At 39.3% G+C, this 17,393-nt stretch overlaps 1 protein-coding gene across 14 annotated transcripts in view; it reads right to left on the minus strand.

Annotated features, from left to right (window-relative positions):
- The window catches only part of TCF4 (transcription factor 4), a 354,349-nt gene that overhangs the window by 166,800 nt on the left and 170,156 nt on the right, over positions 1-17,393 (minus strand). For all 14 annotated transcript variants that reach the window (XM_057698758.1, XM_057698765.1, XM_057698762.1 and 11 more), the window contains one exon: positions 11,947-12,011. In XM_057698758.1, coding sequence (XP_057554741.1) covers positions 11,947-12,011 — 65 coding nt within the window. The remainder of the gene's footprint in view (positions 1-11,946; positions 12,012-17,393) is intronic.

The raw sequence follows: 17,393 nt of genomic DNA on the forward strand, positions 1-17,393 counted from the left end.
AGATGTGAGGATATAAATGTGAAAAGTTATGTGTTAGAGCCTCAAATTAGGTGACTATACTATTATATAAGCCCTCTACCAAGACAGGGATATCATGATCTTGGGGAGTGGAGGAGGGGTGCTATTTCATAATAAATATTTATTAAACACCCAACTGAAGGCGTGGTGGAATATACTATTGTTGAATGTTCTGGTATGTTCTGCTTGCTCACGGAGTTTCTACAGAGCTGACCTAAGATGTCTGCATTCTCTTTCTAGAACAATACGTGTAAGTATCTAGAGCACTGATAAAATTATATGCACCAGGTAACTAAGGGAGACACAGTGGATGGAACTCCACAGGAGTCTCCAATCTTGGCTCTGTGAATAGTTCTGAAGGCACACTATGAAATTTGAGGGGGTAGTAGTTACCTAGGATATAATGAAATGAAAATCTGCTCTGTAATGAAGTATGAAATGAAGACAGTCTGGAGTCCAAGAATGATAGGGTGGATGTGTTTTCTACCATAGGGAATAGAGAGGAAGTTCTCCTAGAAATAAATCAAAGGATAATCTCTTCCCCGACATACAAAACACCAAACTTAAATATTCTTCCCATTGACAAAATGGTACCCAGGATTTGCACTCTGAAAACACATCCAAGCAAATCTTACTTGGTAGCTAAATGGGAGTAGGATGGAGAGAAATTGGTCCATATTAGTGACTCCTCCTTGGCTGAGACAGTTAAATGGCAGATATGCAGAAAGACTCCTTGAGGGACGATGTCAGTAGTAGCAGCTGTTGACATTCTTCTTTGCCACATGTCACTGTCCATAGCAAATCTTTTACCACCGCTGATGTTGTGTCGTACCAGTCACACTCTACACATGACAGTTCTGAATTGCAGAGCTCACAGTGACAAACAGACTTCACAGTTCAAAAGTACTGGTAATAGATCCTTCCACAAGAGGGAATCACATACAAGGAAAAAAATTCAACAGCTGGGGACTTCAGAGGAGTGGTATAGCCTGAGTTAAGTTGTATTCCCCAACTTGTGCATGAGTTGTGTGCGAAAAGTTTGTATAGAATTTATAATGCATTTTTCTACTAAAAAAAACTTATAAAGTTGAAATACTTCTAAGATTTTGAATTCCAGTTCTCTTGGGGTTTCAGGTCTTAACTGGAGGCAATGACCCTAAGACTCTAGGACTCAGGCTTGTACCCACACTAGGTTTTAAATCTTGTGAAGCATAGGAGGGGCAGAAAATATCCTAGTTTGATCACAGACTGAGCAAAATCTCATAGCTCCAGGCATCCCCCCAGTGGAACCAAATGGCCACTGGTTTTAACCAATATTCTTAACAAAAAAAGAAAATTCCTCATTGAAACACGCAACTATTTTTAAGCCAGACTGGTGATCAATAATGCTACCTGATTTTCTGTCTTCTCTACAGCAACTATCACTGAGACTTATCTGTGACTTCGTCCTGTGAAACCATCTACCTTTCAACTGTCATGAGAGGATATTTTCTGAGTCTATACTCACTGTGGGTCAGGGACCCAGCTCTCATTCCCTCTGTCCCTTTCACATACCGTCCTTTTGAAGAGCACAAAATATTCTGTCTATGACACTATGTAATGAGTAACCTTCATATTCTCCCAAAAGGGTATATCGTTTTCTTCCTATTCATGTAGTTGGCATGTTGTTTTTAGATTTTTCCATGATTCTATGAAGCAAATTTATAAACATTTCTTCTTAGATAATCACTGTAAGAGTGACATGATTAACTCATGATGAATAACTATTCTTACTCACTATTATATGACCATGTAATATATATTGACACCCTCCGTTCTCTTAAGTGAGAATAAGGTTATGCTTAGTTTATTTCAGTGAATATTTTAATCTTATTTCTGTTTGGATAAAAATTATTTTACAGGCATTATTACTGACCCAATCTTCAACAAAATATACATGTTAAGGTAAGGGATTTAATCCAAAAGGAATCCACCTACATAAGCCTGTATGACCTACTAACTCATTCCCTCTTCGTATTATTTCCTATTCTGCTATTAGGATGATCAAATGGATCTCAGAGGCTTGTAAAAATCTCTATTAAAGCACAAAATGAGTTAAGATTTTGATCCCGATTGTGTAACCTTTATTTCTATGTAACAATCACTTCAGAATTAGAGGTACATTTTAGGGTCCTTCCCCTTTGACTTTATTTATCCTGTGTTGATGGTAGCCAGACTTAAATGTTTCTTTCCTGTAGCTTGTGTGGTAATTTTTTTTTAATATGTAAAGATGAAGGGAGAGGAAAAACAAAAGTAAGAAAAAAATGAAAGTAACATCATCAGAAGACGCATATCAGAAGAAGAGCTAGCTACTCAGCTAAATAAAAATAACATCTTTAGTGATCTGTAATGTAAGGATAAAATGAACTCCCTGGGTCTCAGGAGGTCGGCAATACGATCTTTGCAAAAGGTATCCTGCCAATTTAATTGAGGTAGGAGTTACTTAATTTTTTTACAGGTATAATTTTCAATAAAACTACATATGCCTATAATACTGCAGTGGCAGATGTGTCTCGATTATTAGAGGTGGGCTCAAGGGAATATATACAATGGATCTTGAAATCTGTAAGCAGCTGTTTGGGGGGGGCGATGAAATGATGGGGGAGGGCATTGTACCACACACATGTTCCTTAAGTGCAGCAATGTTTTGTTATTTTACTGCAGGTGTATTACAGAGATGAAATTTAATAACTTATTGTATACAATACCAATAAAACTGAAAAGATTCAGTGCCCTGCTGTTCGTTATAGCAGCACAAATGAGCTCGGGTTATTCTGTGTACGTGCACGGGCAAACCCCAACACAGAGACCCCCCACATCTAGACCTCGGGAAGATGGTCACTGCTTGAAAAACCTCAGTGATGTTCTTCCCTAATTGCTTTCTTATCACTGACTTGTCGTCCCAAATTCACGTAAACGTGACTTTGAAGTGGGTTAAAAATAAGATACATTTGGTGTTTCTAAAAACGTCATAGAAAGCCTTCACCAGAAGAGGTCTTTCGAAAGAAGAGGTTAATGGAATCAAGGGATATAAAGATTTCCTTAAGTACTATAAGAATATAAGAGTTTCAACAAAATCTAGGGAAGTGCCTGTCTGAAGATCTATCCCACCAAAATCTGACTTCTCCCTTTATTAAGTACAAGAAATGTCTGATAAAAATAAGCGCCCTACTGTGAAAAAAAAATCTGTGTATTAGAAATGCTGAAGTAAACGCAACTATGTATTCATGCCAGTTTTCCTCTCCCAAGAAACTACTTCTGTTAGTTAATAAATAACACAACGAACATAAAAGGTACTTGCTTTAGGAAGCTGAGTTTAGTTTATCTTGGAGTGAAAGCATCTGTAAAGAAATCCACATAAACATCAAGAACACACACCCAGTCTTCCAAAGGATGGGGTTCTTCAATTCTAAGCAGGTTAGCACCATCGGGCACTGCAGCAGACTCAACATCTGTTCCTTTCTTAAATATTTACTTCTAAAAAGATTATGGGGTTTTGCTGGTAACTTGCAGTGTTCCTACTATTTTAACTTGGGGTTTCAGTTTTAAGAGTTTCCGGAGAGATTTCCTAATGATGGAGCCATTTCAAGCATGATCACACACAAAGGGATAAATGTTTCTGCCATTTCATGTTAAAAAGTTCTTCTGATGCTGAATTGTGAGTCTACTGTCTTTTTTATGGAAAGAAGCTATTTGGCTATAGTGATTTCTACAGGATGGGTAGGTATATTTCAACATTAAATTTTACCAAGTACGCCTCAATTACTCAAAAACAATTACATCAATTGTTTGTTTAGTCATTAACTGATTTTCCCCTTTTGCTTTATATATCAAAAGTAAAAAGATGAATTGTAGTCCTAATTGCTAGTGGTTATTAAAAACCCCTGAGTACTTTTCATAAGAAAAGAGAAGTTAATCCCAATATTCTGGTGAAATTTCATTTAGGATATGAGGACTCCACGTTTTTGGTGCCTCATAAATCATCTCAAAGCAATTTCAATGGTTTTTTATGCACAAGCTGTCCTGAACTGTTTATAAAACTTGCCTATGCTTATCTGTCATTTTATATATTTCACAAGTGAGTTAAATGCCACAACTGAAAAAATTACTGGGTCACATTTAAAATTCTGCTCAAGCTATTGTTTCGAACTTTCTGTGTAGTTCCTGTGTTGGGGGAACAACAATTTGATCTATGAGGAATCCAAATTTGTGTAACAGCAAACCATGCTCTGTCTGCATTGCACAAAAAGGAAGCCCCAAATATACTCCATACATTTTTAAGAAAGTGCTCATGCTGTTGCTAAAATGTGAATTGGCATATTCTACCCCAGCCTTGTCACAGGAAATCTTCATTGGTTTTAATGAAATTGCACATGCTAATTTTGAAGATGTTACAGAGTAGATTATTCATATAGGCACATGTGGCGTATTTAAAAAAGAAAAAAAAAAAAAAAAAAAAAAAGGCTGGGCTGTAAGGAGCTGTGCGACCTGCCCTCCTCTCTGTCTTCCCCACCAACTGTGTTCACAGTTCCAGTTCACTCTGAGAAGCTACTCCGTTCCAGGCACTGTGTTAGACCCAGATTCTCCAGTGGGCCTGGAATCTACCTAAAGTGGTTGTTCAGATATGCTCTCATGCAGACACGCTTTTGAATTTAGAAACCTCACCATGAACTCGGGCAGCAGGGAACCCAAGTTGGAAAAGCAATGGGTTTAAAATCAGGCATTTAGAGTCCAAAGCCTGGCTCTGAAACTTAGTTGGGGTGGGATCTTGGGTCTGCTTGCTTTACCTCTCTGAGCATCACTTCCTTAATCATTAAATGAAGATAATAAAAATCACCCCAGGGGTTCTACTGGCAGCTAACATGAGCCCCCCCGGCCTCCTCTAGATTGAGCCTGGACTCGGACTAACGTTTAGAAACTCACTCATCAGCCACATCTGGGTTGTGAATGGATGTTTGGATCCACTACCTCAGTGGTCTGTGATACAGCAACATTATCGGGTATCACAGCAACTCACCTGACTCAGTCGGTCAGCCACTGATGGTCAACCTTGTGAGATCTTTAAGAACAATTACCAGAATACAGAGGAGCAATCTGAGAATTTCAGAGAAACTTTGGTGCTTATAGAAAGATTAATCTAATAGCTGGGGGTACAGAGATTGTCACAAGGTTCCAAATTTCAGCAAAAGAATACTAGAGTTTATGTACAAGGAAACGTAGCCTATAATCACCTTTTTCCTCCTTCAATGAAAGCATTTATGACCAATTAGCCTCAGCCATAAGCTATTTTTCTTATCAATATACCTTAAGAAATTTAAAGGATGCTTTAATACTTCCAGTCTCCTCCAGGTAAGGAAACACTTTTAATAAAAGGATTATTAACATTACACTTGTATGTGTATGAACCCTGAAATGGACAGCACTAAAATGAACAATGAAATTTCCTTAAAGAAGAATGTCAGCTATAATTGTAGAAAGAATGATGGAGTTTTTTTAAAAAAATCACTAGTTCAAAACCCTCTGATTCAGGCAAATACCATCAATGCATGTTAAAACCACCAGGTTGAAAATTGTTGGGGAACAGGGATCTACGCCCAGCGCTAAAGTATCAACACAAAGAGTGTTTGCTGATTATAGAGGGGAAAAGGTTTCTTTACAATGGACAGATCTGGGGGTCTCCAATTCTACCAAGCAGTTAAAGTTAGTGTCACCAACAACAACATATCTTGGACATTATACGCCTCTGGGTGAAATGCAGTATGAAGCACGCAGCACCATCTCTGAGATACTCAGGCCAAAATGTTTAACTTCCATCTGAATCAGCCTTTCGGCCTAATTTTCAATGTGTAGGCAAGACAAGTGACAGAGTAACAAATGAAACAGCAGCACAAACAAATAATGCAACAGTGCGAGAAGGGGACATATTTTTCGAGACAACTGGCCTGCTCTCTTTAAGGTAAACATCAGTTTTTAAAAAATTACAGGAACTGCTGTAGTTTAAAAGAAATTCTAAAGAGACACAGAAGCAAAAGGCCTGGGGGTGGGGGGAGCGATGAAACACATCTTCACAGGGACAGTCAGAGAAATTCGAATCTGGTTTGGGTATCAGATTAGGAAACTATTACTAATTTCTTTAGAGATGATAACAGTCTTTTAGTTAAATACGTGAGTGTTCTTAATTTCCAGAGACACATGATGAAAATCCAGGGGCGAAATCTTATTCGATCTGCCACTTAAAAAAGGTGCACTGAAAAATATATAGACTTACACATTTACACACACAAAGTATATATAACAAATACTAGCAACTGTTTAAGTGGCACTTCATTGTATTATTTTTTCAACTCTTCTGAGTATTTGAAATTTTATACTATAGAAGATTAAAGAGAATTTTGTGAATTAAATGAATGAAGCTTGATTCTCCCCCTTAATATCCAGAAAGCTGCTGATGGGGATTGAAGGGAGGGTATATAAGACCTTCCCTTTGTTTTTCTCCCTTGTACCTAACACTTCACTTGAGGGCCAATTAATATTTATTAATCAACACAATGAAAAAATGGCTCCATTCTCCCCTTTGGTGTATGTTGGATGGCTGTCGGGAGAGGGGTACACCCACAGCAATGCCCTCAAAACAAAGGAGCTGCTGCCCGAAAAACAGTGCTCAGGGCACAGTCCCGATGGCATCACCCTGCAGACTTGGTCCCTGTGATGTCTGACACCATCGTGATTTTAAATATTCTGTCCCACCGTCCACACCAGCACATTCAAAAAGGACAAGTCTGGAGTCTGACCTTTGATTCCGATAACATGTCCACGGGAAGGAAACCCAGAACATCTCCAATTCCCTCCTTTTGGAACCTTCAGACCTAGAACAGTGAGGCCATCAGGCTAGTACTCAGCCCCAAGAAAGTGAGTGATGAGTGACTCTCCAGGATCTGACCTCTATGTCACTCCAGGGTCTACACTGCACGTTCAAAGGAAGGGTTTCCAAAGGACTTTCTTTAAGAGGGTATGAATTTCTGGTTTTCAGAGGCAGGAAAACGCTGCTCACTGTAACGGTTCTCACACAGTGCTATTGAGACTTTACTTTCTCAAAATGATCCCTGAAAGTGATGCTGGCGAAATAAGCCTCAGGTCATCACAATCCTCCCCCTGCCAGGTACAGAGTTCACAAGGGCAAGACAGAGCTGATCTGGCTCCTGCCCTCTAGGAGTTTACAGAATCTGGGTGGAAAAGAGCATTCAACAAACACCAATAAGGGCATGTTCAAAAAAGCACCATGAAGGCAAAGCCGAGCATTAAGGCAGTACATGGATGGAAGAGGTTCTGAGGTACATAGGACCAGGTATGAATGACAGCACACTATAAACAAACATTTAACCTGAACGCCAAGTTAAAAATCAAGATATATTTCTGCTTCCACAAGACCTAAAGAGCCATTTCATAAGAAGAGACAAAGGATATCATGCCTTTTTTGTATGTATCCTTCTTATTTTGACTTCAGGTATGAAATACTGGAAGGGTCCAAAAGTTTTAGAATTAAGGAATTTGCACTTCTTTTTGTATCAAAAATAAAAAGAATTAAAAGAATTAAAAGAAAAAAATCCATCCTTAAATGTGTCATTTATTTCAGAACCAACTATATACGTTTAATTTCAATGAATCCAAAATGACTCGGTTTGTGAGCAGACTAAATCACATACAGAGAAGACCCATGCCCTCTCTAGCTGCAAAGTTTCTGGAATTTAACAAAGGTATCTGAGATTAGGCCTAATTCTTAAATCCCGTCGGTTTTAAGATCTAAACATCAAGAAACTTTATCAGCATAGTCCTATTTGGTTACTTGCTAAGAAAGAAAAAGAATGTGGATAAGGTTAGAGCCTTGGACTTCACTAGAGAAAACAAGATATGGGCTGGGATATTCAGCTGTGGGATTTTGTGTAAAGATTTCAAGGCATCTTACTGATTTTCAGAGTATCCCTAATTTTCACTGCCTTTTAAATGGGGTACATATGCAATATATTCCCATGTCTTGAATAATTAAATTAAGGCAATAATTTAAAAGCTTTTCAAGGTCAGTGGCAACACTAGACTTTGAACACAAGTCTTTTAAATAGAATAGACTCCTATAGAACATTCTAGGAAATCGTCAAACCAAGCTGCACAGTAGAATCACCTGGGGAGTTGTCAGAAATGCAAAGGCCCAACTCATAAGATGCGAATTTAACTGGTCTCAGATAGGGCCCAGCCTTCCACATATCACACACACACACACACACACACACACACACACACACACACACCCTTGCCCAGGAGATACTAATAATGAAACCACTGCTTTAGATCCGGCCTAGCTCCCAGAAAGAAAAGACAAACACTTCCTGATAATCAATGCTCAACTTCCATTTAAGGGGAAAACTTCTGCCTTAATGACAGGCATTTGTGTTGACATCACCACCTTATTCAAAAACAGAAGATCTCGGGAAAATTAAAAAAAAAAAAAAAAAAAAGTTTGCAATCACCAAACATCCTACTCAAAGCAGCAAAAGAGGCCAAAAGCAAATGACATTTTTTTCCTTTGTCATGCACAGTGATGCCCCCCCGTTAGGTACTAGCTATTGGTTATCGTATTGAGATTGGACTATCCCGCGAAAAACTTTATTTCCGCTCATTTTCATTTCTGTCAGATTTTCCATTATAAATTTTATTTTCTCTGCCAGTAAAAAAAAAAAGTAGTATGAGGTTGCAATTTGGCAAGAACATTTTAAGTCTGGGTGTGATTTCCGTACCCCAATTTGATTTAAATTAGTTTTGCCATATTTAGTGAGAACTAAAAAAAGTTTCGTTTGGCCGCTTTGGTTTCTACGGGTTTCGTTTCTATACAATTTCAAAAGGCTGAAAAAGTCACTGTGTTCATTTCTGAGAATTTTATGTGGAAATGCATTAATGAATTCATATCATCTCATTACTATTTTTAATGAAAACAATTTAATCGCTAATAAAGAACCTGCCGGCTTTTGTTTCTCGGCTAAAACACACTTCTTTTAAAAGTCCCATGTCTATCACTATTCGTGGCACATCCTCAAGAGACACATATGGATATATATATTTTTTAACCTGATACATTCTGAAACAACAACCATTTCAAAATAATAATTTCTTTTTCCAGGACGGCATTTGGCTACCTGTTGCTTACCACCTCTATTTCTCTGCACCAAACAAAAGGCTACTGGAACTGGAAGAAGCATGTTCATATGTAACAGTGCTCATCCCTGGAAGTCCACAGGTTGCACTGTTAAAATAGGATAAAGCAGTTTGGGGGGCTCCTCAGGGCATATCACCTAAAGGATTTCCACCCAGAATCTCTACAAGGCAGTAAACATGAGAAAACAGAGAGCTCCGTCTCCATGAGTCACTCACCTTGCACTCAGTGGGGAATCGTTTCAGCTGTGATCTGCTATTTAGACTTGAAGCCCAAGATACCGAGACTCTGCCTTTCTTTGGGGTTTGCATAGCTGGTGTTGGAGACACGGATTCAGAAAACAATTCGGCACAAGAGAAACTCATTCACTGGAAGACACACTAGGGTCTGTGCTATCCTCAAATTTCACCGAAAGCAGAAATTCAGTAATATGCACCCTTTTCCTCTCCAGCCCCGATTTCCTCAATCGGGGAATTTCCAAAATTGTGCTCTTTGCTTTCTCCTTAAGTGACCACACCGTTTACGGACACTGCTGAGCCCAGGCTAAGCAAAGAGAGAGAGTAGTTGGTCTTTGCAAGACTCCCAACCATGAAGCAGAAATAAGAATGAAAGAATCTCCACACGCCACAGTTCTACTATGAAGACTTTTTAAGAAAAGCGGATGCAGCCGCACTCCTATATACAACAGAATTTTCCTGGACACGAATGTCGCAAAAGGAGACATTCCCCAGGCCCAGACATTCAGCCATCACACGCCAGTCCGTCCACCTCTAGTTCACCCTCTGCCCCTTTCCACTTCTCACCTTGTGTTTGCCAAAAAAATTAACTTCAGTCTCACCCGAGGGAAGTATTGCCCACAAACCGAGGGAGGGTCTGTGTCCCGGCACTTACACTGACAGACTCACGCGGTCTAGATGATGCTTTCACAAGTTAAGGGGCCTCACGCTTACTCAGCAGAGGAAATCTTTGTGTCTGGGAGGAATCACGCCAATTCCTATTAGGAAGAAAGGATACAGGGGCGAGGAAGCCTATTCTCTCATTGACCAGAAAAAGAGGCCCGGCGAAAACAGAGACCTCTGCCATGACCATCTGCGAAAAGGAAGGATGTTGTCAACTTTCTTCTCCCCCAAAACTCAAACGACCTCTGCCTTGACCCTCAGAAACCAGATACACAGGAACAAGCTCTTCTGTAGGAATTGAGAGCTTTACACCAGAGACTCAGCGCTAAGAGGCTCGTTGCCGAGCTATCTACCCCGCACATTTGCACTCACATTCCAAAGATGTTTCCGTTGCGCTGGAATGGCTGTAAATTTCTTTCCTGCGGAATTCTTTCCAAACAAACTGCCATAAACTGTACTCTGCAGCTTGTGCAGCAGGAGCTCTTAACCCAGCACCGTTCACCTCATCACAACAAATCTTTCAGATGCCGAATATGACTGAATGGGTGGCTGGGCCAAAGAAGCAAACTTTAAAAATGCAAATCTATCCAGAGACAAAACAAAACACCACTCCACCAGAATTCCACCTTTCATGATCTATGACCAATACCTAAAGGAAACCTCCTCAAGCAGGCTCTATTTAATGATTAAAACTGTTTGCTTACATTTTCTAGGATTCACGAAACAGGTTGTTTAAAAAAATCAAAATGGATTTTTTTTTCCACATCATTAAAGAAAACGGAAGGGTGAGAAGGTTCAGGACAGCAAGCATTCCCTTCTCAGCACAAAAAGAACATACATTTCTGTTTGGGTGAATAATGAAACACTAGAAAGCTTTGAATCTAAAAGAGGATGATTAAATTCTATCAAGAGTTTTCCAAAGTAAGAAACCAATACCCTTAGAAAAAGAAAGTCTAAATCTTAAAAAAAAAAGAAAAGAAAAAGAGATTTGAAACGTGATTAGTACCGATAATGAAATTAAAAAGAAAGCGCCTATAAAAACTCAATTGTCTTAAAACAAAGCTTACACTTTTGGCTATGGATAGTATTTTTAGAACTGGGCTTTCTCTGGAGCGTTGAAAGTATGCAAATGCAGAGTGCCCAGAGACACACACACACACATGCTATACCTTTGTATGACACTGGCATTTTATTATTTAATTAAAGTACTCTTATTTTTCTAGCTCACGCATGCTTCCCTTGAGACGGCTTTGCTGTTAGCCTGCTGGCCTTGACTTCCAGCCAAAAACAATTCAGAAACAAAAAGGGACAACAAATCATATTTTCACAGACATTTTTATCCCTCAATACAACCCTGTTTTCACAAAACATCCTACAGCCCCTATGAAAACTATAATTTAGGGCAGTAGCCACCAGAACCCAGGATCTGACACGAGGCTGCACGATGCATTTCCAGTGTAAGAAATTCTTAAGTTCTTAATTGCAAATAAACTCTTTTGATAGAACCACTTTACCCGACATCGCTGGTTTGCAAACAGTGCCACTGGTACCGGCTGATGGATTAAAAAAATAACAACAAGCCAGTGAACACAGTTCTGACACGATGAGGTGTTTATGACTTCCACGTTCTGTGTTATTTCATTAACTTTTTAAAAAGAGAAAACAAGCATCGGCAGATTTCTGGTGCATTAGTTCCACAGCCTAAAATACATCGTCTAATGTACAAAACAAACTGATTGACCAGGTTCAGTTTCTCAACCCTTCCCCACAAGCGAGAGTCTCACTTACCTGGTGGCAACCCTGTAAATTTGATTCTCTCCCATAAGATGAGTAGGAGCCCCTTTCTGTTTTACCTGCCAAGAGAAACAACAGAAAAAGTGTAAATTGTGTTCTTCCTTCTTAAAAAAAAAAAAAAAAAGCTCCTCCAGGTAACAGACATCCACTTCTCTTTTCCGATGTTTACATACGTAAAGTAGGCACTGCCGGCAATGTATGCAAGCAAGACAGGGAATAACACTTCCTCACTCTGGCTCTGATAAACTGGAAGAAAATATCCTTCGTTCCTATTCTTAGCCAAACGGCTCCACACTTCCAAAAACTGTCATTCCAATGGCCTCCACTTTCTCTAACAAACAAATTGTCATTCCTTATTTTCACTTTCTCTCTCTCTCACAAAATTTAAACAATTTCATTTTTATTTACACAGCAGGCAAATGATCTATGTAATGACCCTAGCCTAGTCATTCCCATTGATTACATTGACACTTAATGGTGAGGCCAGAGCTAATCAATCAGAACTCTCCAGATGGTGAATAAAGCAAAGAAACTATTCAAAATTCTGGGACTCTCTCTCTCTCTCTTTTATTTAAACTCCCTTTCCCAGGAGTAAAGCCCATCATGATCAAGATGATCATGGAATTTACATGTGGGCTTTTGAAAAATTGCCCACTCTGAGCCCAACTTCAGATTCTACCAGTGGAACAAGGGATAATGGAATATCAGCGCCTTGTCCCAATTCTGACAACCCAATTTTTTTCTGTAGACTGCTCTACAGAGATGGATTGAGGCTCAGATGCGATCTGGCCATATCTAAGGGTAAAAATCAAGGCTGCTCATTTGTTTCTTTTTAAAGTATGCTGAACCTTAATAATCAGCAAGGAAGACAATGAAACCACATTACGAGAGATCTAAGCACGAGAAAATACCTAGGGAGACACAGAGTCGTTACAGAAAACACTCCTCACTAGGACATTAGAATGGGCTAGTACTGCCCACGAGCCCAGAACACAAACTCCCACCCCACCCAAGATTGAAGGATACTGTTTTTCTTCGAGACTAGAGCTTAAGGTACACTAAAGCTCTATACCTTATACCCAGGACTATACTATTCTTTTTTCCTCTATACCCAGGACTATACTATTCTTTTTTTCCAATGGGAAAATTCAAAACTAGTATTTTGAGGGGCTGAATGGATTCCTCAAAGTTTACAGTGCCCAAGCTTTCCCCCTTGACTCAAGTTAACATAAGTGTTAGAAGTAACAGTGTTCATTGTAAGCCTCTAGTTCAGCGACAAGGCTGTAAGAGTATTCCTTCTTGACACCACACAAAGAATGTGTCTTTGATAAATCTTACATCTGGTCAAAGGTGTACTTTGTATGTAAGTCACTATATACATAAAATGGAAGGTGATTTTTAAAGAAAGCCAAACCTGAGTCTTAACATTAACCCTCTCCCCCAGTATTAACTCTTCCACTGACTTCAATGAATCTCAAACTTGAGAAAACACTCCCCTCACCCAACCTCTGGAATGGTGTTCAGTGCAAAGTAGAAAATCAATGCCCATATCAGTATCAATTCCAATGAAACAGGACACCATCTCACAGACTGTCAGTCCTGGGAGGTCTAAGCGAATAACTTTCCTTATATAAGGATTTTGCATTAAAGAAAAGATGCATTTGCCTGCTTCAGAAGTACACATGGTCATAAAGACATATTTACGCTCTCTGTAAATCAGATATAAGCTACTTATAGCCTTTACCTTCTCTCTGTAAATATTACTAACAGAAAAAAAACTCAACTTTTATGAGCTATCAAATGATGCATATGTATATCCTTACTTAAACTCTCTCGTCTACAAAGCTTCAATACAACCACAGCATGATTCACTGTGACATAATAGTCACTTGTTTAGCAACTAGAAAGGCAGGGTAGAGAGGTAGGTAGAAAGGTAGACAGACAGACAGAAAGATAGATAAGGTAGAATTTACTCTGACTTCCTAGGAAATTGAACATCTAGTGTCCTGTTTTGATAATCTCCAAAAATTGGAAGGAAGAAAGGCTATCTATTTCTTTCTCTAGAAGGAATTACTGAACCTATCCCCTATAGAATTTCACCACCTGGCATTATTTCCCAAGTCGACTCCAGCACATAGACCTGGAGAGATGAATTTTCCTACCAGGATTTGTCTTAATTCATACACATATACAAGTTAGGTCTATTCCTTTCATTCTTTTAAAGGTAGAAGGGGGTCCATGCAAACAGTAAGGATATGAGAGAGAGAATTTGAATAAGTGGGAGAGAGAAGAGAAAGGAAAGGAGAAAAATAAAGAGAGGGAGAGTGGACTGGAAAGAACAGGGGGTAGGAAGGGAGAGGAGGGGAGGGAGGGATGAACAGAGTATGGATTCATGCTGCACAGAGTCCCCAAAGTACTCTTGGTTACACGGACCCAGCATACTTTACTATCATATCAGATACAGACTGCTTAATCTTAATTTTGCTTGTTAAAAAATATTTATCCAGATACAAAAATAAACCCACTGCAAATTACAAGTTGTCAGGGTTAAAAATTTACTCCTGTTTGTGTGGGGGAGGATAAGAGACCAGCATAGACATGAATCATTCTCAGTAATTTGAGTGTTTCCATGACATCAATGGGCACCCGTCCAGGACTCTGTCGAAGTCTGTGAGGTACCAAAGAGGCAGCGCAGCCAGCAGGAGGCTGGGAGGTGCACTTCCCCCCCCCCCTTTTTTTTTAAGGATTACGCTCCTTGCAAAGATTTCATCTGTAGCATCCACTTTTACCATCAAATAGATCGCTCCAGAGATCCTGAGCAAGTGCATTTCATTCTGATAGTGTAAGCCTTTAACTTTATTACATCTTTTTGTTCCCAAATTCAACTATAAATCTGTCCTCAGAGCCCAAACCCCTCTTTGGGAGCAAAATAATCAAGGGCTGTGGATAAACCCAAGCACCTTCTCAAACCTATCAGAGATCTACTCCTCTAATTTCCTAATGACAAAAAAGCGGCCATTTTACAATGATACCTCATTTCCAGGGGGAGAAATAAACATCTTTTGTGTAAATTGTCCATTAAAAATTAGCTATGGTCTTGATGTCCGTCTTCTGCTTAAAATGCCCTGAAACATTTGTTTCAGATAATAAAATTCTCAAGAGCGCTGATAACGTTTGAGTAGGATTCTTAAGTAACTATCTGTGCTCGCGAACACAAAAGCTCCTAAATGTGTTTACTCTATGTCAGGCATGGATTTTTATCACTTATACCCACTGGCTGGAGCGGACAGCTTCGCGCCTCCCTTCTTCGCCACCGACCTCCCCCCGTCCCCACGATCACAACGGAGCTTTGAAAGAGCTCAAGATTCTGTTTTCCCAATATTTAAAAGAGATAGCAGTGATGAACAAACCCGGCGCATTCACTGCGGAATTTTCGAGACAACCCTCCAGTACTAGAATGCGACAGCCGCTGCGGATATTTTTTGGCACCAAGACAATGGTGGCCGTGCCAAGCCCCATGGCTAAAACTACTCAAAAGAGGCATAAGGGTAGCATTAATCGCTCAAGTCTTTTACTGCATGGAGTACTGCTGTCCATATTTTAAAAACTAAAAGTACCCGTTAGTAACATTTGTCGTATGCCCACCAAGGAGGGGGGTGATTCTGAAATATACATCAGAAACAAATCTTGTCAAGCATTTGATTCATTTTTATACCTAAAAGGACCAAATGTTAAATTTTGCTGCTGGTGACAACGTGCCGTGCATGAAACGAATAATCTGACCTAATGGGGTACACTGAAGGCTGAATGAAAGCTACAAGGGAGGATTTCATAAACGAAGTCGACATATTGGCTAAACAACTTTCTTCTGCAAAAATGATGTATACAAGGAACGTGTAATACTATGTCACAATTTTTTAAATTAAGCAAGAAAAACGCTGTAAATGAGCAGACACAACATCCGTCAATCAATCCTTCTAGAGACAAAGAAGCTCAACGCGCAGCCCCTTCTCTAGAACAAGTCGGCATCTACAGTGAGCAAACAATCCGTTAAGTCAACACGTGTTTGGTCCAAATTGAACCCATCAGCTGTTAAAAACCTATATTTAAATCCGATTATTAAAAATGGCTTCAATGGGCAATCAATAAAGGAGTCACTTGCTTCTGTTGCCCTTGAAAAACTCAAGCTAGGCAGAAAATATAAGCTGCTTCCAATTATTTTTAAAGACCAATCCTTGTGCTGATTTATTCAACTGTTCTTTATCTTGCTGCCCCACGAAGGAAAAGGAAAAATATTTTTTTCAATTTGGGGTGGGGAGGGAATATGATTAACAAACATCTTTATAATTCTAAATTTAATACTTTTATTTTCTTACACAGTTTTCCATTTGACTTCTACTTTTTCTTCCATTATATCCATGGTATCCTATTGTAAGGGAGTGCCATGGGAATTGCATAAGAATGAAAATATTACGTGAAGGAAAAAAACTGGTCTCATAAGTTCATTAATTCACAGGGATACATCTAAGAGTATCACCTTCAGTCGATTACTACACCTGGACAGTTCTAATCCATTTGTAAGGAGTGAGAGACAGGCAAGAACAACTTATCCATAATATGATTTCTGGAGATATGCTGTGACATAGATGATCCCACGGGTGGTTGACCAATAGAATAACAACAAGGTCATGTCTGGGTTTCCAGCCTTGTATTCTTAAAAGGCCACTTTTTGTATTCCATATAAATGGTAGGTATCTCACCCACTGCTGAAAAGGATGCACCTACACAGTGGAACATATGAAAAGCCGTGGTAAAAAATTATCTGATGCTGCAGGGACAATACCCAACAAGGCTGTTTCATTGCTAATCCCCATTCTGGGAACTGAAGAACCAGCCTTTTGTTGCCTGCCATCAGACTAAGGAACTCATCACAACAGTGTTTTAGTCAAAGTAAATCTCTGTCCCTGTCCCCAACCCCAAGCCATCCTTGGTTACCCTATTAATTTTGTGGGGCATATTGAAGAGTATTTCATTAAACAATAACCGGAAGAGCGGTTCTAAAAATATACATGAAGTTATAATTTACAGTTCTTTGATCTTTCCCAAGCCTGCCTTTTCCTCTCTTACCCACATAAGAATATCTGAGTCCTTGTCATGTACTCCCCACTACACAAAGGGGTTACGGAGATTAATTTATTCAATCTACACAACAACCTTGTGAGGCACGTAATATAAACAGCATTTTACAGATGAGAAAACTGAGATACAGAAAACTTCCCAAGGTCACAAAGGCAGTAAGTGTTAGAGCCACGATTCAAACCCTGGCGGTTTGATTCCCAAGGCTGGGCTCTTAGCACTATTCTGTGCTGCTGGAATTTCAACTCTGAAAAAAAAATCTACAAATAAGCGAGAAGCCCAATACTGAAGACTCAAATCCCAGA

Source organism: Hippopotamus amphibius, chromosome 11 (assembly GCF_030028045.1).
Source record: "Hippopotamus amphibius kiboko isolate mHipAmp2 chromosome 11, mHipAmp2.hap2, whole genome shotgun sequence".
NCBI lineage: Eukaryota > Metazoa > Chordata > Mammalia > Artiodactyla > Hippopotamidae > Hippopotamus > Hippopotamus amphibius.